Genomic DNA, 21,487 nt, shown 5'->3' on the forward strand with positions numbered 1-21,487 from the left:
GTCAAGTGGTTCTCTAGTTATTGATCGGAAATGGTTTCAAATATTCAGGCCCCTGTGACCTTGACCTTTGATGGAGTGACCCCAAAAACAACAGAGGTTGTCTACTCCATCAGCCCTACAACTCTTTGAAGTTTGAAGGTTCTAGATCAAACAGTTCTCCAGTTATTGATCGGAAATGAAGTGTGACGTACGTACGTACGTACGTACGGACGGACGGACAGGGCAAAAACAATATGTCTCCCCCAGAGGATGGGGGGGGGGGAGACATAATTACAGGTACATATCAGGATTTTCGGTCGTGACCAAAGTGGGGCTTGACCCAACCTTCGAGCCGTTTGTGTTGAATGGGCAACACATTAAGCACTAGACTACCTCTGCCCTTGAATTCATCCCGTCACCGCTACAATATACAATAGACACTCTAATAATACAATGAAGTGCAGCACATACAACAGAATACAAAACGAAATTCTGACCCTCATAGTTTACAAATGTCTTACATAATAATTTCAAAGCCTATATAAGAGACATGATAATTGTAAACTGGGCTGAGATCAAAATACACTGCTGAGTTGTACCAAAAGCTTGAACCATTGTGTAACAGTGTAAAACAAGCGGGTCATGATGACCCTGGATCGCTAACCTAAGTAATATTGCATACATCATCAATAACAAGAAAGTATGTCAGAAGGTAAAATAAAGCATAAGTACTGATATCTGTGAAAATGGTCCACATATCAAAGCTGATGCTAAAATATTCAGAAAGTAGGTCAGTAGGTCAAATTCAAGGTCATTCAGCATCAGAATAATTAAAAATCTGCATAGCTGTTGACATAGTAAAATAATTTTATTTATCTATTTTGTTGGGTTTAATGTCGCACGGACACAATTATAGGTCATATGGTAACTTTCCAGCTTTGGTGCGCCTTCATTATTTCATCACAAGTGGGCACCTTGGTAGAACGACTGACCTTCCCTAAGTCAGCTGGATGGCTTCCTCACATGAAGAATTCAACGCCCCGAGTGAGGCTCGAACCCACATTGATGAGGGTCAAGTGATTTAAAGTTAGCGACATTAACCACTCGGCCACAAAGGCCCCAGTAAGATAAAGAGATATCTTGAATGAAGATGTATGTCACACCAGCACAAATCATGAAATGAGCCACGCCATGAGAAAACCAACATAGTGGCTTTGCGATCAGCATGGACCCAAACCAGCCTGCGCGGCTCATTAATGTGTCTTTGGAAGCCATTTCTGTAAAATGAACATGGAACATTCCCTTTGCTAGCAAGTCAAGAGAAACTATGAACAAGTTTGTTAAGTATCTGCCAAGATAAACATGGAATCCATTTGAACACATAAATTTAACATAATCTTTATCCTGAGAATTGCATGTAAACAGCACTGGCAATTAAATTTACAGATTCTAGGCATTATCCAAAACTCAGGTGTATTTACAAGTGCATATTTACAGGCACGCTCCAATAATACTTATGTCCCATTCTTTTCCAGCTCACGCACAAGACCATAAACAAGTGTCTTAATTGCCGCTAGACTCCTCCTTATCCTAAATTCTTTCTGGGACGCGAGACACATTACTTAAACTGTTGTGACTTTCTTTAAAGGCCTTTTTACATAGAAATGCAAAAAAAATAGGTATAACTTTAAAAGTTATCAATATTTATTAAATAAATTACACTGCTTCCCCTTCTCACTAACTGATACACTTGTAAGGTATACTGACTCTCCAATAAACATTGACCCTTGCTTATTGGAACCATACTGTGATAGACATTAGACCCAACTGTGCTGGTGAAGACAGAAATCCCTTGGCCCACTGCCACGATCTAGGCCTTTACTACTGTGACTGTTTACTACTGTGTGTATCAAGCGACTGTTTACTACTGTGTGTATCAAGCGACTGTTTGCTACTGTGTGTATCAAGCTACTGTTTACTACTGTGTTTATCAAGCGACTGTTTACTACTGTGTGTATCAGTATGCTATCAGTACCTGTGCATGCTTTTATACACAGGGGGCCTACGAACGAATTGTCATCTTTGACCAAAAAAGTCTTCCAACAGTTTTACAATAAATAATAGTAATATGATCCACTTTCCTTAAACAAGAGGGCCATGATGGTCCTTAATCGCTCACCTGAGTACCTTTGTATGACTATATAACTCACATTAAAACCAAGTGACCTCAGGTCAAGGCTTTTAATAGACCCTGGACCATGATTTGCACAATCTTGGTGAAGGACCACAAGGCAATGCCACATGTAAAATATCTAAGCTCTTTGTCTCACAGTTTCAGAGATTGTGTTCATGTTTCTCCTATAGATCTCTATGTAAAATCTAGAGACACCGGGGTGGACAATATACCATAGCCATATAGGGAAAATAAGCTCTGCCCCTTGGTGGTCACGTTTTTTTGGATCAGATAGAACAGCTTGAGCAATTTTGATATAAAGGGTCACCCAGAGATCATTTCTACAAAATATTTCTTAAATCCCGTTTATAACTTCCGATGAGAAGATATTTAAAAATTTTACTTTCGGTTGCCATGGCAACCAAAGTTCTGCATGGATCTCAATATATTTCCCAATATTTTCCCTGTGTAAACCATGTGACCCCCAGTGTGGGGCCATATTTGACCCATGGGAGACAATTTGAACAATCTTGTAGAAGACCACTAGATGATGCTACATACCAAATATCAAAGCACAATGACCTGTGGTTTTTGACAAGAAGATTTTTACAGTTTTTCCTTACGGTTGCGAAGGTAACCAAAGTTCTGTATGGAATCCAGTGCTTTGAACATTTTTTAAAGCAGACCATCTAAGGAACTTCACTGTAAAGTTTCATTAAAATTGGCCTTGTGGTTTAGATGTTGTTTAAAGGAAAATATTGACATGACGGACGCTGGACAATCACTGACCAAAATAGCTCACCTTTGAGCACTTCGTGCTCATGTGAGCTCATAAGTAAACCCATTGAGTTCATCCCCTAACATACTTAACTGAAGATCAGATTGGATAATAACCCCAGACCAGCCTTCTTCAGATCATGACTTTCTTTTGACTTCCTTGCACATCCATTCAAAGACATTTTTGTTTAAACCCACATACTGGCATACTGAATTTTTAAATAATACTAAAACAGATTTTGAAGGAAGGACAACCAAATTACTCCAGTGTCTTCCATTTGGATTTCTGTTAATATTCTTAGATTGATCCATGAGGAATTCTATAATTTCTTCACTTGCACTGGGTATCAGCTCTTTATATTTATTAGGAACACATCTGCAGACTCTAAATGTCATCTTTTGGCATACACTACATGTTTGACAAGAATTAGTTATGGCCAGTATTCTAACACAACTTTACTTTATGATTGCCAGTCTTCAAGTGTGTGAAATCTGCTTACAACAACTTTACTTGGTACTGACACACCTCCACACATTTCTAAGCTACTGACTATTTGGCAAATAAGCTGAACCCCTTTTTCGTCAATGATGAATTTATTGTCAATACCTAGCTTCTTCAGATCAACTTGAACACCAGCATCTGAAAGGATCCATTCACCATTACTGTTGAAGGAAATATTTTTCCTTACTTCGATACCATTACTATAAACATCAGTTTTCATTTCAAAATTAATAGATGTGACTTCAAACTTTTGGAACAATACATGGTCATGTTGTAAACAAAGGTATCAAGCTGTAAGTCAGTAAATCGCGGGCTTAGCGCAAAACGGTTGTAACTTCTTCTTTATTTCATACAAGTTACAACCGTTTTGCGCTAAGCCCGCGAAATGGTACCAGATAAAATTCAAGTTCCTAAAGGAAATAGACAACATGAAAACATCTACATTGTTAAGTACCTGATTTTCACATTTCTAATATTTATATATGAAGCAATGTTTTGGGAGAGACATTAAGGTATGAACATACTAAATACCTGGCCTTCTTTATTCTAGATAAAATTGACAAATTTCAAATGGCTACAGCACAGAGCAAGGACCTGTTTTAAATGTTTGTAGCTTACATTTTTACATTTTCTTAAAATATATTGTCAGTGTTGAAAAAACATCAAAAGTAAATTGGGGGGTCATGTACTTCAGTCAAACAAACCAACTACAATATCAACTAAAAAGGATACAAAAAAATTGTATGACCTATATTTCCATAATAAATCTGTCATGCTATCATATTATTGCGAAAATGATTCCTATATGTCAAGGATAGATCTGTTATGTGATTTTAGCAAAAAAAAAAATGTAAAAAAGGAAGGAAAAAAGCTCTACAGGGCAAAGAACGAGGACTCTTTGAATGCGCCATTTTGCGACTACCATGATTTTTTCCGCGCCAGTTTTCTATTTAGTCTCTGTATACCTTAATTGTGATCATTGCATTGCTTAATTCTGTTGATCTGTATTGACCAGTATTGACCCTTGATTTTTATTACCATGTACACTTCATAGAACCAGTTAAATGCCAGTGCAATAACACATTTATGTATAAGAAATATAAATCTGTCAAACAAATGTATTAGAGAAGTACTGGAAAACAAATCAAAATTCTTAGATATCTATTAAATTGGTGTTAATATCAGTTTTTTATTTTATGAGTCTTTGGATGAGTCATTTGATTTTTTTATATAAATCTATTGCCCTAATAAATACAGATATACAGGTTAACTCGTGGACCTAAACATGTGAATATTTTTTACTTTTTTTATATTTTATTCATAAGATCCATGAATTCTGATTCTTTATTTATGTTAAGTTCAGTAATATGATAATTTAATGATTGAAATAAATTAATTTGCCCTTAAAATGTGATTTTTAACAATTTCCCCTTTAAGGACCTCATATTATTTTTCCGAAGTCATGTATATTGAATATGTATAAAATGTAATTGGAAAAAAAATTGTGTCAAGGTTATAATTGGTTAAGGTAATGAATTAACATTTTTTAAATTGTTCTAGATATATTTAATTGAAATAAATAAAAGGGAGTTCCCCTTTGGGGCCTCAGCTTTTTGTCTATTCAAGCCAACAAATTGTATATGTAGTCCATTTCTGATCCAGTATACTTTATGATAGTTAAACACAAACTTTCATGCTTTCTTCATAAGAAACATCTTTTCACACGCAGTTTTGAAATTAAACATACAGTAAAATCTGATCACCTCCCTTTTTAGTATGTATCTTGAGAAATAAGAGTGTTTTGTAGTAAACTTTGTACATTTGTCAATACCAAATGGTTGTTTGTCTATGCTAGTGATATGTTATCCATGTTAAGATCATATGAAACATTACTTTAAAGATATATTTCCATTTCAAGGAAAAATAATTTCAAGATATTTTTACCTCCCTTTTTTAAACTGATTTAAAAGGAGGTTCCAGCGTGTCTCCTCCTATTGTAGGATTTGGGATACATTAAAGTAATTTTATGTAAAATTTGGTGCTTTCTTCCCGAAGGGGAACATCTTTGCCATTTTTTGTTCCATATCTTACTCGCTATATATGCACACTGTCGCTGTATTTGATGATACCTCTGAAAATGGATGGAAATAAACAAAGATACCTACCCGTTTGCACATAGATACTATCCTCGTTATGTCAATGAACATTCATAAAACTCCTCGGATCGATTACTTCCTCTTTACTTCTTTTTCTCCTTCGGCCTCTTTCTAAAAACGACAAAATTTGTGGATGAACTTTCGAGCACCTGCACATGTGCATATGATAAGACCTTTCTTTTCTTCTCGAAAGGGAATTCGAACACCAGCCCCTGATCTGCGCATGTATGCGTAATAGGGAGATGCTTCGGCTTCATCAATTTACCTTATATCGTATCGGGTAATATTCGCCTCTGTTTATAGGCGCAACCTCCATTAAGGTAGTGCTCATTACGCAACTTATTTACAAGTGCATACAATATACACAGATTGGTTTGTTCATACTTCAACTTACTCCCAGGCTTCAGATTCATAATCACCATTTGCAATACATGAATTCACAACATGACGACAGAAGAAGATATTTTAATAAAGTGTAAGTATCAAACGAGCTGTAATAATTTGGAAATAATATACAAAATGTACCTAGAACAAGTATAAGGTGGATCCAGGTTTTTTATCAATGGGGCCCGCCAGACTGTAAAACGTATTTAGTTTCACCAAAATGTTTCGTCTTTTTCATTTTTTCATTTCCCACCATTTTATGTCCGATTTTCAACATTTTGAGAATTAGCAAATTCCTTGAGGCTTTAATTTATCCGACAAACCTACAAACCTACTAGAGGTGGTAACAATGAAACAATGTTGTTCCTGTCAGTCTCAATTTCAATTTCTGTTGGGCCTACGGTCCTGGGTCTCTTCGGTTCACAATTCGAGAAGCAGACATTAACAAAAGGAAAGACAAATTTACATCTCCAGTAAGGGAGCGTCTATAGGCAATCTTCTATCTGTAGACACCGCTGCAATAAAACATTAGTGGAACAGCCGAATTCATATCTTCTTAATGGGTGAATATTTTAAACAAGACAAGACAACACGTACTGACAGGCAATTCAGTTGGTTAGTACACACAAGAATGGATCTATGTGGATGGATCGTGATAGCAAATTTGAAGAAATTATGCGAGAAGAAGTTTACTTCGGATAGGCAGCTTCCAGTAACTGAAGGATATGGAAAACCCAAGCTTTATCTTAATCTTGGTCATTGCATATTATCGCTAAATTTTAGAAAAGGGATCTGCGTCTGTGTCTCAGTGTAATGTTCATTTCAATAACGAGGACGGTATTCTCTCGAATGACAGAAACAACGAGGATGGTATCATGGTACATCGTCAGAGGTATCCCTTTTTCTACACAATGTCTTCAAATAAAACGCTCTAATGTTACTGTATTTTTGTGAAACGAAAGCAATGGCTTACACACAGAATGCCTTCTTTTTATTTCTTAGCAAACATTTCCTAATGTAATCCTAAATAATACAATTATTTATGAAAAAGATAGCATCGCCTTAAAATATCTTCATTTTCGCGACAAAAAATTTTTTTTCACAATTATTCATATCATATGAAATTTGACATGAATATAGTTATGTGATCTTACACCTTCAATACTAAAACTTTTCAAATCTTCATTTAAATACGGAATAAATACATGTTTTAGGTGTATAAATTTATTCAGTTTGAGTAAACGTCTAATTCGCTTGTCAAGTACATGTAGAAATTATCCGACTCCCTAGACCATGGACATCGGTCACTCAATATATAAATTTGCCTTCCACATGGAAAATTAGCTAGCTGAATTTAAAGCGTTGTGAAAAATCAGGTAAAATCACTTACAAATCATTTGCTTATATTTAATATAAATGTTTTTGAAACATTTGATTAGTTATCTGTCTTAACCTTTGATTTTGCATTTTCTACTTTTGCATGAAATGACTCTATTTGTTGATAATACACCTTTGGAGACATGTTAATCGAAACCAACATAAATAAATTCTGTTTTATGTAAAGGCACGAAAAGTCCTGCTAAAACACATATTTGCATGAAAATATTTCATTTCTTAAAGGTTTATTAGACAAAAATACGATTACGAAGACAAAATATATGTGAAATTTGATGTAGCTAGATTGTTGGTCTTTAAATAAAAAAAAATATTGTATCAATATAAATTATGTGCTGAACGTGCATTTTGCTTTCAAAATATAGGCTAAAATCCTAAGACAGTGAGTGAGCCACACATGCAAACAAATATAAATCATCCAAAACTTGAGACAATTATCATCACAGAGGAAGAAGTAACAGAAACACTCAAATCACTTACAGTAGGTAAAGCTGCAGGACCTGACAACGTGAACAACAGAATCCTGAAGGAACTCTCTCAGGAACTTGCAAAACCACTCTGTCATCTTTTTAACATATCTATCAGCACTGGTCAAATGCCATCCAAATGGAAATTGGCACATTTATATGCTGTTTTCAAGAAGAATGACCCACAGCTAGTCTCAAACTACAGGCCTATATCACTTCTAAGCACAATCAGCAAAGTACTAGTTTCTATATATAATACTTTTTGCCAAGCATTAGATGAAGGTAAAGAAATCCGTGCAGTTTTTTTGCGATATATCCAAAGCTTTTGACCGTGTATGGCACAAAGGTCTTTTGTTCAAGCTGGAATCTGCAGGTGTATCTGGAAGCCTATTAAAATGGTTTCGTGACTACTTATCTGAGAGAAAGCAGAAAGTTGTTCTTCCTGGAGATTCTTCTCAAACGGTTTTTATCTCAGCAGGTGTGCCACAAGGTTCTATCCTTGGTCCTCTTCTTTTCATCGTCTTTATTAATGACATTGTTCTTAATATCAGTTCAAATATCAGACTCTTTGCTGATGATACTAGCTTGTACATTGTTGTTGACAACCCGGTCACAGCAGCCGAAACCCTTAATTCAGACCTCATGAAAATAGACGAGTGGGCAAATGAGTGGCTTGTCGATTTCAACCCTAAAAAACAGAATCACTTCTTATTTCTAGTAAAAACAACAAAAACTGAATCCTCCTCTGTATATGCATTGTGTTCCAATTAACGAGGTGACGTCTCACAAACATCTTGGTGTTGTTTTTTCAAATGACGGAAACTGGCACGAACATGTAGATAGTATCAAAGAAAAGGCATGGAAAAGAATCAACATAATGAGAACCTTGAAATTTATTCTTGACCACAAGTCTCTTGAAACTATCTATTTGTCTTTTATTCGGCCTCTCCTGGAGTATTCTGATGTCGTTTGGGATAATATAACCCAGCACGATGAATTTGAACTTGAGAAAATCCAACTTGAAGCATGCAGAATTATTACAGGAGCCACCAAACTTGTTTCTTTTGCCAATCTTTATAAAGAGACTGGCTTCCAACCCCTTAAAGTCAGAAGGCAAAAACATAAACTCACTCTTTTCTACAAAATGAAAAATCATTTAACTCCACAGTATCTTTGTTCATTGGTACCTGACACTGTTTCACAAACATCCGTATACAATCTTAGAAATGCCGGTGATTCCAGAAACCTGCTTTGTCACACACAGCTCTTTGCAAACTCCTTTCTTCCATCAACTGTTAGTGACTGGAACCAACTTCCGCTAGACCACAGAGATTCTCCAACATTGGGCATCTTCACAAGACGACTTTATTCTGATGTAACGAAAGTTCCATCTCATTATTATGTAGGTGAACGTAAATTCCAAATTCTTCATGGCAGACTTAGGACACATTGTAGTTCTCTTAATGAACATCTATTCTCTAAAAATATCGTAGACAGCCAACTGTGTGTATGTGGCGAGGTGGAAAGTACACGCCATTTCTTTTTCAGCTGTCCTAATTATCAGAGAGAGCGCACAGAACTATTTAACTGTATTAGGCCAATTACCACAGTTACACTAAAAACACTGTTACATGGCGATTCCTCAATTACAAGCGGACTTAACAACTCCATATTTCTCCATGTACATAAATATATACAGAAGACAAAGAGATTCGATATGTAATTTCTTTATTACTTTTTTTCTTGAACACTAATAGTTGTAATAATAGCTTTGTATTCCAGGTCCTTTGTCAGCTTAGCCCTTCTTTATAGCCTTGACGAAAGTCCTAAAACTCCATGTGTCTTAAGTGACATTTCTGACCTATCGACCCCATTTCCTCTATTTTAAATTTCTTCCTTCCTTCCTATCCCTATCTTCTTAGATATTATTGCAGGATAAAGCATTTATAATTTAGAGTAAATTTCATATAAACATTTCAATTTTCTTATCCAAAAATCCTTTTTGTCAATCTATTTTAAAAATACAGTTGACACATTTTGTCAGATACCATTATATAAACGAAGAAACTGCAAGCAGAACATTATGATGGATTGTTTATATTGTTACCATTGAAATTGTATTAGTTATAGGGAGAGTGTTTTAAAAAAGCTTATAGCTTTCTACTCAATCCTATATGTTTGTACATTTAACAATTTAGTGTAACAGATGTAATTATGTCAATAAAATACTGTTTAAACCAAGACAGTGAGTGAGTGAGTTAGGTTTTACGGCGAATCGACACAAAATGGTCATATATCACCGAGTGCTAAGACAGTGGCCGATGTCCATTGATTTATTATATGCAATAAAACTAACTTATAGTCTCCCATTATAGAATTTGTAATTAATTGTCATTGGTTCATTGAAAGGATATGGTTCTACTCGATAGTAAAACTAATGATTTATGAAAACAGTTGTCTTTACAACGTTATTTCTTACCTTTGCTCGTTATACATACTTCAGGACAGTAACTCTTGCATATATTATAAGTGACGATTGATTTTTTGTATGAAAAACGCATTACCAGTGTGAGAAAAAAATCATGATTGTTTTTCGCTGAAATGCATATTTCATCAAAACTGGCCTGGTGAATAAGGAGATGTACAGGTCTGTATTGTTATGGTTTTGTAAAATTGTGTCTTTGCCTTATTTCTATTTCAACGTAAATGGCCAAAGGCAAGTAATTTGCTGATTTGCCAATAAAATTTTAACTTGAACTATCAGCATAATACATCTAACCGATAAGAAATGTTACATTGATTCAATTGTATAAAATGAAAAAAAAATCTTTAGACTTCATGACACAAACAGATGTTCAATAAAAAACATAATACACATAAGAGTACGTATAATATTGTTATGTTAATATAGAACAAGACAGGAGAGTAAATTGTGTGACTCGATGGAAACAAGAAGGATATATTTGCTCATTTGGTTGTGCTGGTTTAGCCTAGAAGATTTATCGAATGGGAACGAATATATAGGTAAACCATTAAATTCTATTAAATTATTTCAAACAATTTAAATATTTGCAAGATGAAAGCGGATACTGACTGAATAAATTATATAAAAGTTACGACAGAAAATATGATAGTCTTAACAATGAATGAATAATAAATTGTATTGCAATTTCATAACTGATTAATGAATTTATAAAAGCAGTCGCATATCTTCAGTTTACTTGTTTCCAAACCCCACTTATTTTTGAAACCGTAACCTTTTACTTGTGGGCCTTTAGACAGTTGCAGGTACTTGGTCTGTTTACATAAAAAATAAAATTACTTACTGTCATCTTGTCAAAGTCGTGTACAAATTATGTGACATAATGAAAAATATATTTGTACACCTGAATTCAAACCTGGTACTTGGCTTATATGAAATCTGTTCAATTTGACAAAAAATGTGAGCAGGCTCGGGGTGGTGGAGCAGTGTTAGATGGAAAAAAAAGTTTAATAATTCCAGTTTTATCGACTCTTCCCGTTCTTAAATATTTAAATAAAAATGTTAACTGTGATGTCATTTTGCTTTTGTTTCAATAGAGAAAATACATTTCTAAATGTTTGATACTTGGAGTTATAAAAGTACCACTAATAGATAATAGTTTCCACACTTTATTCTTGATTTTTCTGTCATTTGATATTTTATTTTGCTGTGAGAAAAAAAATCATTAAAAGTCATGAATATCAAGAACTACATTCTCTAACATCATTCGAACAATTATTATATGCATTTTAGTAGCTTGTTTGAAAACAGAATATTGAATACGGCGTGATGTTTGAAGTTTATGTCTTAATTTCTAAAGACATGTTGGGTTATTTATAAATTTACCGTTTTTAAATCGTGGTTTCAGTCATCAACTGAAAACAATTTTATCATGGCCTGTAAAAGTCTTTAATCATATGTATTTCCCCTAAATTCCATAGAGGTTTGAAAACTGGTAACTATATTGTATCTCATTAATTTTGCAGATTTCTAATAATTTTGTTTTGCTTTGTCGACCAATTTGTACTCCATTTTTCAGGTGTAGACATAGGATCAACCTGTAAACATGACAGTGAATGTACGGCAGGAAATGGCGGAGAATACTCTAAATGCAACAGGAGACTGTCTCTATGCATATGCACTGTCAATATATTAGGTACGTCTGTAAGTTGTACTAAAAATTAAGGAATCAAACGGATGGTGCATCAAATGCTTAGGAATGAACGGTTATATCGCTTTAGCGTAATTTATAAGCGTGTGTTAAGTTGGCATGGATATAACGTATTTCTACCTCCAATTCAACAAATTCCAAGTCCAAAAGGCCGTTAGCTGGTATGTTTACACTGTCAATCAAGAAAAGTCTTCAAGCTGTTGATATACAGGTTACTCTAGACAGATAATCATTTTCTCAGTTTTTCGTTGAGAACACAGGAAAATTTGATATTGCCTATCAAAATGCCAAGTGATTAAGATATTTTGTTGATATGGCAAAATGTTGGTGTTGTGTAAAAGGAAATGTGTGGGAAAAATAATCAGCTTACGAACATAAAATATTTCACAAGATTCCTTGAAGCATGGAATGCAACCAAGCAAAATATTAGCCTATTCGGTTTACTAATGTAATATAATGCGCAACACTTCATATCCCTTAGCAGAACTCTTGTTCCGTCCGTTTCAACGACGGGTCGGTATTACAAAAGGATCGTTGTTTGAAAAGGAAAAGATCGAACTTTTCGGGTACCATGAATAATTTTTACATTGCTCTTGGTACAATGACAAACAAACAAGCAAATTATGTCCAATTTAAAGTTGCTGCTATTGATGGTAGATGGTAAGCCGCAGTAAATATATCAACACGGACATTTAAAGGTTATTGAAATTTAGATTTCAGTCTAAATCAGGCATGATCTGTGAATAAAGAAAAGGTCATTGCCGAAGAACATTATTTAAACAAAAAAAGCATGCCTTCTGTTATAAATGGGTACAATTTTAATTTATATTGTTCGGTCCACAGTCTTTTCACTTTATAAATGTCAATATGTATCAAATTCTTTGTTTTCGAAGTAAAGTGTTTGGAATGAAAAAAACAATAGTCGAAAGCCATAGTACTAAGTCTCATTTTTCTATTCTATAAATGATGTTGGATGTTTTTTATTTTTTTAAATTGTCTTCAAATTCCCCTTTTTGATCCCCGTAAAGTTCACATTTTTAACTTGTGATACATTTTATTGATAAATATTTATTCAATTATACTAATAACATGAAATAATTTGTTGAAACATATCTAAAGATAAAGATCTATATTATAAAGCAATATCGATTGAAATGTTTTTGTTAAAAACAGTGGTAATTTTTACCCCCATTTTTAGCCCTTTCAAAGGCATTTGCCAGATGGTCAGTGTATGTTTTTAGATTCAGCATACCCAAAATATGTTTAAAAAAAAGTATGTTGGACCAAATACTAACAAAATGCTTGTAACTAAGCTTATATCTGCAAAATCGGACTAGACAATCACGCTGAACAGTTGCGTAATATACGGGCCGCTGGCTAACCTACCGTATACTCTAACAAGATTATAAGATTCTTTCACTGGTTGCTGGTGCAGATGGGAATTTCCGGTCTCGAGGGTATCTGTTTAAGCGGTTACGAGTCTCCAGCCGAGTGACCGCGTAAACAGTTACCCGAGAGCCGGATATTCCCATCTGCACCTACAGCCAGTGATAGAATCTTTTTCTTGCATACCATATTCAACAAAGAAGAGTAAAAAATAAATAAAAATAAATTCAAACAAATGATTTTCTTATAGCACTTTTTTCGTATAGTAGCTTATTAACAAAGCGCGGGAACTTTACGTCCGTAAACAGGAAGTACGTCATGACGTTACAGAGACGAAAACAACGTAAGAGTTCCGGTTTTGTTTTATCATCTGCAATGCAACATTATGTTATATTCTTAAGATAACGTTTTTTGAATCGGGAAATATGTTATAAGGAACAAAGAGGAACTATCAATGTATTTAATTTTTATCCCGTTTTACGAAAAACATTATTATTACTATACACATCTTCTGCACATATGTAGTTCATTAGAGTCATTTTACCTATGCTCGACCAGCCAAGTGCTCGACCACTATTTATAAATGTACATGTTTATTGAAAAAAACCTTTGAACTCACGATTGTTGTTCATTTATTTCCTTCCCGGCATCCTTGTATGACATCATACACATTTGATCTGGATCTTTAAGGGGCTTGTTTGTTTACAGACGACAGCTTCTTTGCATCTGTCAAAATACTTACCGTGAATCTCCTCTAGAAAATGATGCGTCTTTCCCTAATTCTTTAAGTTAAGTGCTGGAACAACGTATTTTATAGTCTTCTAACCTTTATTGATAATTTGACATAAGCTTATATCTGTAAACTATCGACTTGAAAGTAAACTTTAAAATGTAAACAAACACGCCCACCTCTCGACAGGTGAAAACAAAAATGGCACATTCATTTGTTGCGTCATGTAGACGCTTGAAATAAAGAGATTCACCGTGCCATAAGACAAGTTCGATAACATGATTATGGACATTTGACTTATTGAAGTTTTTAAGTTTGTTTGATTTAAAACGTACAGTTTGATTTCTTGTTAAATTACTTGATGGATACTGCAGACACACCATTTACCAATGTTCCTTTTGCCCGCTTTTCAGGTAGGTGTTTCTAACTCTTGTTTGAAAGTCTGAAACTTATTAGTTTTCAAATCTGAAAACAAAACTAGAAAATATGAAGTTTTGACTATAAAAATATTTGTTTGTTTAATTTTATGATTACCTCTGAAAAAAGAAATCGGTCTGGTCGAGCATAGGAAAATGTCACTTTAAAATTTAGTGTTTTACACCCTATAGTTTGAACCACGCTATATTTTATCCTGATCAATGTCAGCCAAACACTTGAGTGGAAATTAACCAATAAAAGTAGGTCAATTCAGAAACTAAACGTTTTCCATAACCTTGTCAGTTTTTAATTTGTTTCGAGAAACATACATGTAAATCTGGTCAAGCATAGGTAAAACGAGTCTATACGTCATTTACAGCACGAGAGTCATCTTACACCCCGGGGTGTAAGATGGAGTTTTTCAGCACCGGTGAAATCACCAGAAATCCCCGTCTGGTATGCAAGAAATGACAGGTCTTTAAGTTAAACAAAAAAGGAGACAAGCGTTTAACAATAGTATTTACTTGCAGACCATAGGTCACAAACAGGTAAATAGTTTTCCCTATATATTCTATATAAAACTGACATTTTTTAAAGAGCTACCAAACATAGCTAGACCCATTTCAGAGAACAGATCCTTACCTCATTTTAAAGAGTTATGATAAAACTGGTATAAAATGATAAGAAAAGTAGGGGTCATATATCTTCTAAGAGCGATTTCTCTGGTCACATTTGTATACTGTAAAATCACATCAAAATCACACTGCTGTGACCTGGAAGTACTACTCATACTAAAATTGAGCTTCACTTCACCAAATACAACCTGCTCTCTCATTTGCCTACCAAAATGTCAAAAATACATCCACAAGGAAATTTAAACAGAAACTAGCTTTAATTTAGACATGTAGTGGTTGTAGGTATATAAGGCCACTTGCAACAGCCTTGCTGTTGGGTTAACCCTTTAGCGACGTGGTTAGAGTGTCCGCCTTCAGATCACGAGGTCTAGGGTTCGATCCTCGGTAGAGTCTGTGGTATTTAACTACAATGGCGACGAGGATGTTTGACGGATTCATGCATTTGGATGAGGCTAGAAATTGATAGCAGGTTCAGTTAATGCCTCGGGCTAGAAACTGGTAGGAGGTTCAGTTGATGCCTCAGGCTAGAAACTGATAGGAGGTTCAGTTGATGCTTCGGGCTAGAAACTGATAGGAGGTTCAGTTGATGCCTCAGACTAGAAACTGATAGGCGGTTCAGTTGATGCCTGGTCCTTCAATGTTATAGAGGAGAGGAGTGTAATGGTTGTAGGTATATAAGGCCACTTGCAACAGCCTTGCTGTTGGGTTAACCCTTTAGCGACGTGGTTAAAGTGTCCGCCTTCAGATCACGAGGTCCGGGGTTCGATCCCCGGTAGAGTCTGTGGTATTTTACTACAGACCTCTGTTGCGACGCCAAGTGAAAAATTAGTGTTCAAATACCTGGCAGCCATTGCGCGACTAGACCAGATGGCTCCCACGCTGGTTCCTTTACTTTAATTAGGCCCATACAGGGGCCTTTATGATCGTCAGGATTATGAATAAGCATGAATAGAAATTTAAATCATAAAATGTTATCTTGAAAAAAAAACACAACTTCTTATTCTTTGTCATCTGGCAGATTCTAAAGCGAGGTCTGTCGTTTATGAAAACAATTTCAAGAGTGATTTATTTATTCTTTTCATCACTTCCATGGATCATTTTACTACCGTTGTTCGATCAGTCTACAATCCGGCACCGGGCACGATTATAGAATGTAACCGTCTGCCTATTATGTCAAGATGTGGATATGGATTTTTAAAATGCCGCGAATGATTAAACATCTTGACGTTTCATTTCGTCCCAATTGTAAAACTTGGATTGTCCGTCTAAAATTACGAAAATCTTACATTAATTTAATTGGTAAATGTAACTGTTGCGTATATGTAAATATTTCGAAAATTGTTTTGATTCTAAAGAAAAATATCCTTTGAAGGTTTCTGAAACCCATATTGTTAAATTCCTACTAGTCTGAACTGTACTATTATTCAAACGTAAGCATTGCATACTTTATAAGTGACATTGAATGCACCACAGAAGTTGTCACAATTCGCAGGGTAATGTTTAATGATAAAGCACCTCTGTTTTAGGTGATGACAGATGTCAACCGAGAGTTCGTAGTGGAGGGCGTGTGTGCAAGCGTAAGCCGCTCTACACTGAAGAAGAGCAAAAGAATGTATGCGCCATGGAATGTTCAGCAAAAGGTAAATAAACAACAGAAAATAAACGTAAAATGTGTGACTGTTGAATTTGCTTTAATATCAAACAGGAAATACCACGTTCCAAAAAGAAAGAAAGAAACACGAGGACAAAACGAACAAATAAAAGAACATAGTGGAGCACCGCCTTGGAACTGTTTATGGTGCGCACCCAACCTCACGCTTACCCCAATCATGTTCCGAAGTCACGGGACAGTGTAAATAAAAGTAGTCCCCGCTAGCTGAATTTCTTACACACGCAATGGAAACAAAAGGCATGACATGTACAACATTAAAATACTCCTATATAATTATGTAGAAAGCAAACCTTAAGAACCAAAAGAGTATTCGCAAAAGACTCTTAAGAGCCTAACGAAACAGGTGTAGCAGTGTGTATAATTCGCCTATGATAATGATTGTCCGATTAGCTCAGTTGGTAGAGCATCTGACTTGCAAGCAGAAGGTCGCAGGTTCGAGTCCTGTATCGGGCTGCACATTTTTCCGCTCCTGTTAAATTGGTGCCGTGAGTGTGGTGACTAGCCTTGGAATCCTAGAGCTAGGGTGAAGCAATGGCTGGGTTAGTCAAAAGAATCTGAGCTTGTCTTTGAAGAAAAGGAGAGAGGAATGTAGCAGTTTGTATATAATGTATATAATTAGTCTATGATATCGATTGTCCGATTAGCTCAGTTGGTAGAGCATCAGACTTGCAGCAGAAGGTGGCAGATTCGAGTCCTGTATCGGCTGCACATTTTTCCGTTCCTATTACATTGGTGCCGTGAGTGTGGTGACTAGCCTTGGAATCTTAGAGCTAGGGTGAATTAATTGCTGGGCTAGTCAAAAGAATCTGAGTTTGTCTTTTAAAAAAAGGAGGGAGGAATGTAGCAGTGTGTATAATTAGCCTAAGATATCGATTGTCCGATTAGCTCAGTTGGTAGAGCATTTGACTTGCAAGCAAAAGGTCGCAGGCTCGAGTCCTGTATCGGGCTGCATATTTTTCCGCTCCTATTACACAAGCAAGAAGAACAGTTCAGTCCTTGTGGGATTTAAAACTGCTTATAAAGGAGTCCTCGCACTCTTCCGTTAGACACAAAGAGAAAGGCGTAGTGTCTAATTGTATACAGGTTGAACACTATGATTAATGCTGTGTGTCTCAAAACAGTTGGGGCACAATATCTATAAAGTAGTAATAAACTGAATAAATTTTTCCTTGTAATATAAAAATACAGAGATGTTTAGATGTTTCGCAATTCAATCTATGTACCGTTCATTCAAAAGAGAGGAGGATCAATTTTGTAATCTATTGCCTGGATGTTATATCTTATTTACCTCGAATTAATATTATTTAACTATTAAATATTTCCTTAGGATAACATTTTACCAGTACGTAATACTGAAATACCCATACGGGAAGTGCAAACAAAAATCACACGTCCGGAATCTAGAAGTCCGCTCAAGAGAATTATTTTCATAATTTCATCATCTTTAAGCAGGTAATTTTGCAGGGAAATCATTGTTTTTAATCAAAACATGAGAATATTTTCAGGGATATGGGACTTGCCTGATGACATGGATTGGTTTGGGTATTTACCAGAACAGTTTTCTTCAATATACGTTCGAGATAAAAAGGTATTAAGAACGAAGTTCTAAAATATCTCAGATATCATAAATTAAGATGAAATGGTTCCTGTACAATATTATAAGATTCTTTCACTGGTTGTAGGAGCAGATGGGAATTTCCGGCCTCGAGGGTAACTGTTAAGGCCGTAATGAGACTCCTGCCGAAGTACCGCCTAAACAGTTACCCGAGAGCTGGATATTCCAATGTACACCAATAACCAGTGACAGAATCTTTTTCTTGCATACCGATTTCCAAAAAAAATAAATAAATGAAAATAAAATCAATCGAACGGCTTTCTTTTTAAAACTATTAAGTTCCGGTTTTGTTTTATCAGTTGCAGCGTAACGTTGATGAATTCTTGATAAAATAACGTATTTTGAATCGAGAATTCCTACGCATCTGAACTCTGAACAGTGGTAAATCAGACGATAAACAGCTCGAAGGCCTTAATTATTTGTTAATTCTAACATGGCTCGATTTGATTTCCAGTTAAACAAAGAAGGAAATCAAGCTCTGTATAGTCTGCGATAAACAACGGTCGACGCGCGGACCGGTAAGATAGCATTATGACGCCAATAATGACGTCAAATTGCCGCATGAGGTCCGATACATTACTCCTCGCGTAAATGAAGTTCAGCGTAATATTTATTAGAATATTTCAATGAGCATGTCAGAATAAAAACAATCAAGGCCTTCTTGTGTTTTATCGTCTGATTTACCACGGTTCAGAGTTCAGATGCGTAGGAATTGAACCTTGAGGGCGTTATCCCGAGTGGTTAAATACTGAAGCATCTGTACGATGAACCGTGGTAAATCAGACGATAAACCACAAGAAGGCCTTGATTATTTGTTAAATATACTATCAGGAACAAAGAGGAACTGTCAAGGTATTGGATTTTTATTCCGCTTTTGTTTTTGTTTTTTTTTTAATGAAATATAAATTACTACATAAATCTTTTTCATATATGTTGTTCGTAATACGTCATTCACAGCATGAGAGTCATCTTACACCCCGAGCTGTAAAATGGATTTTTCCATCAGCGGCAAAAATACCGGAAATCCCTGTCTGGTATGCACGAAATGTGTACTTGATTTGACAATATATTTTCTTCTCATTTAACTGAAAAGAAATAAACATCTGAATTTTTCATATTCAGTTTCTTATCAGGTGGGGCGCACGTAAGTCGTGCATATTTTTCTACCAATAAATATATAGAGATCTATAAAGGATTTTACATGAGTGTCTTTTCATACTGAATTTATCAAACGAGCTGAATAAAATGATAAAATGCGAGCATTTTATGAATTTTATTCAACGAGTTTAATAAATTTAATGCGAAAAGTCACAAAAGTAATATTCTTTTTATCACATGTTAGCGTTCCCTGTCGAAACATTAAAAATTCTACTTTCTTTGACAATATATATAGGTCGATTTGAATAACGTTTCCTGGCCCCAATTTCCTGAAAAAAAATTAAGTAGTTGGTTAGTTAAGTCTGTTATTTAAAATGTTTGTCTTTGTCCTTTATGCGTCTTCAATGTTGACAGAACCGTATATGTCTATTTCATAGATCAAAACACAATAATTCTGAATTTTACTTAAGTTTGTTATATCATGCTTTAAAAAGAGAATTATCATATTTGCGTGACAGAAATCAGTACTGCAGACAAATACTACTAACCATAGTGTATTTTAGCTGTAAATACATTGTTATAGAAAAATCAGCTTTAAATAACAATCACTTAAGTAATATCACGATTTTAAAATAACAGACTAACTAAGAAATTACTTAAATTTTTTCGTGAAATTGGGGCCTGTACTATAAAAGACGTCGACGTGAAAACTTTATTACACTAAAGTTTAGTGCATTATCATTTTTTAAGTAATGGCTTTATTGCAATCCCACGACGTCAAACATGTGATAATTTTCGTTAAATGTTGACCTTGATTTATGAAACCGCAACATTTAAGTTATGATAGAAGGATAATATAAGTTTGACCGAAACTTTAATATGCATGAGCAATTTCATTTTTGATGAAAATGACCGACATTATGACACCTTATTGACATTTTTGGTGATCTCTCTAGTTCAAGGAAACGTGATCAAAGAAGGACAAACGTGAATGGTAAACATATTAATGTCATTTCCCTGGATGAAAGGACTGTTTTGAATAAGAACTAAGAATTATTGTGTATATTCAATAAGAATTCCATTACAACTGTATTTTGAACGAAGCAAATAAACAGAAACATAACGTGTTATCATTTCACCAGACTTCAGCTTGCTACGATCCAGAGAGAGCTACCCACAGTATCCCGGATGGTTTTGTAATAAAGAATTCTTCAATCCCGAATGCTGGACTAGGAGTTTTTACAGAAATGTACATACAACGAGAGACAGTTTTTGGTCCTTATAAGGGCATATTCGACCATAACAGAGGTACAGGATACAGTTGGACGGTAAGAAAACTGTTTGGTGCTAGGAGTCTATATAGAATGTTGCATAAGTAAATGTTTTGTTATAGAGCATTGAAAAGAAATTGATACCTCGACTCGATATGTAATGTCTTCTCTGACTGGCAATTATTTCAAGCTTTATAGATCAAGAGAGATATCATGAGCAATTTCATTTTTGATGAAAATGACCGACATTATGACACCTTATTGACATTTTTGGTGATCTCTCTAGTTCAAGGAAACGTGATCAAGGAGTCTATATAGAATGTTGCATACGTTAATGTTTTGTTATAGAGCACTGAAAAGAAATTGATACCTCGACTCGATATGTAATGGCTTCTTTGACTGGCAATTATTTCAGGCTTTAGGCCTATAGATCATGAGTGATATGTTTGTTCTTGATACATTTTGTAACATTTTAGAAATAAATCGCGGTTTGGCACTTTTTATTTTATGCTAACTGACGAAATACTGTGTTTTATCAGTGAGATATTTATCCATATCACTCACTGCATACCACTCACTGTAAATGCCGATCTACTTGTACATTGTGTATATATTTTAAATTATTTCCTTAAAACAG

The 21,487-nt window shown here is 35.0% G+C and overlaps 1 protein-coding gene across 1 annotated transcript in view; it reads left to right on the forward strand.

Moving 5' to 3' along the window:
- Positions 1-17,954, forward strand: part of LOC123525311 (uncharacterized) — a 54,971-nt gene extending 37,017 nt beyond the window's left edge. The window contains exons 11-15 of the mRNA XM_053539619.1: positions 8,385-8,580; positions 9,098-9,245; positions 11,895-12,011; positions 16,721-16,834; positions 17,950-17,954. Of these exons, the coding sequence (XP_053395594.1) occupies positions 8,385-8,580; positions 9,098-9,245; positions 11,895-12,011; positions 16,721-16,834; positions 17,950-17,954 (580 nt within the window). The remainder of the gene's footprint in view (positions 1-8,384; positions 8,581-9,097; positions 9,246-11,894; positions 12,012-16,720; positions 16,835-17,949) is intronic.
- Positions 17,955-21,487: the final 3,533 nt, after the last annotated feature.

This window comes from Mercenaria mercenaria, chromosome 3, assembly GCF_021730395.1.
Source record: "Mercenaria mercenaria strain notata chromosome 3, MADL_Memer_1, whole genome shotgun sequence".
Taxonomy (NCBI): domain Eukaryota; kingdom Metazoa; phylum Mollusca; class Bivalvia; order Venerida; family Veneridae; genus Mercenaria; species Mercenaria mercenaria.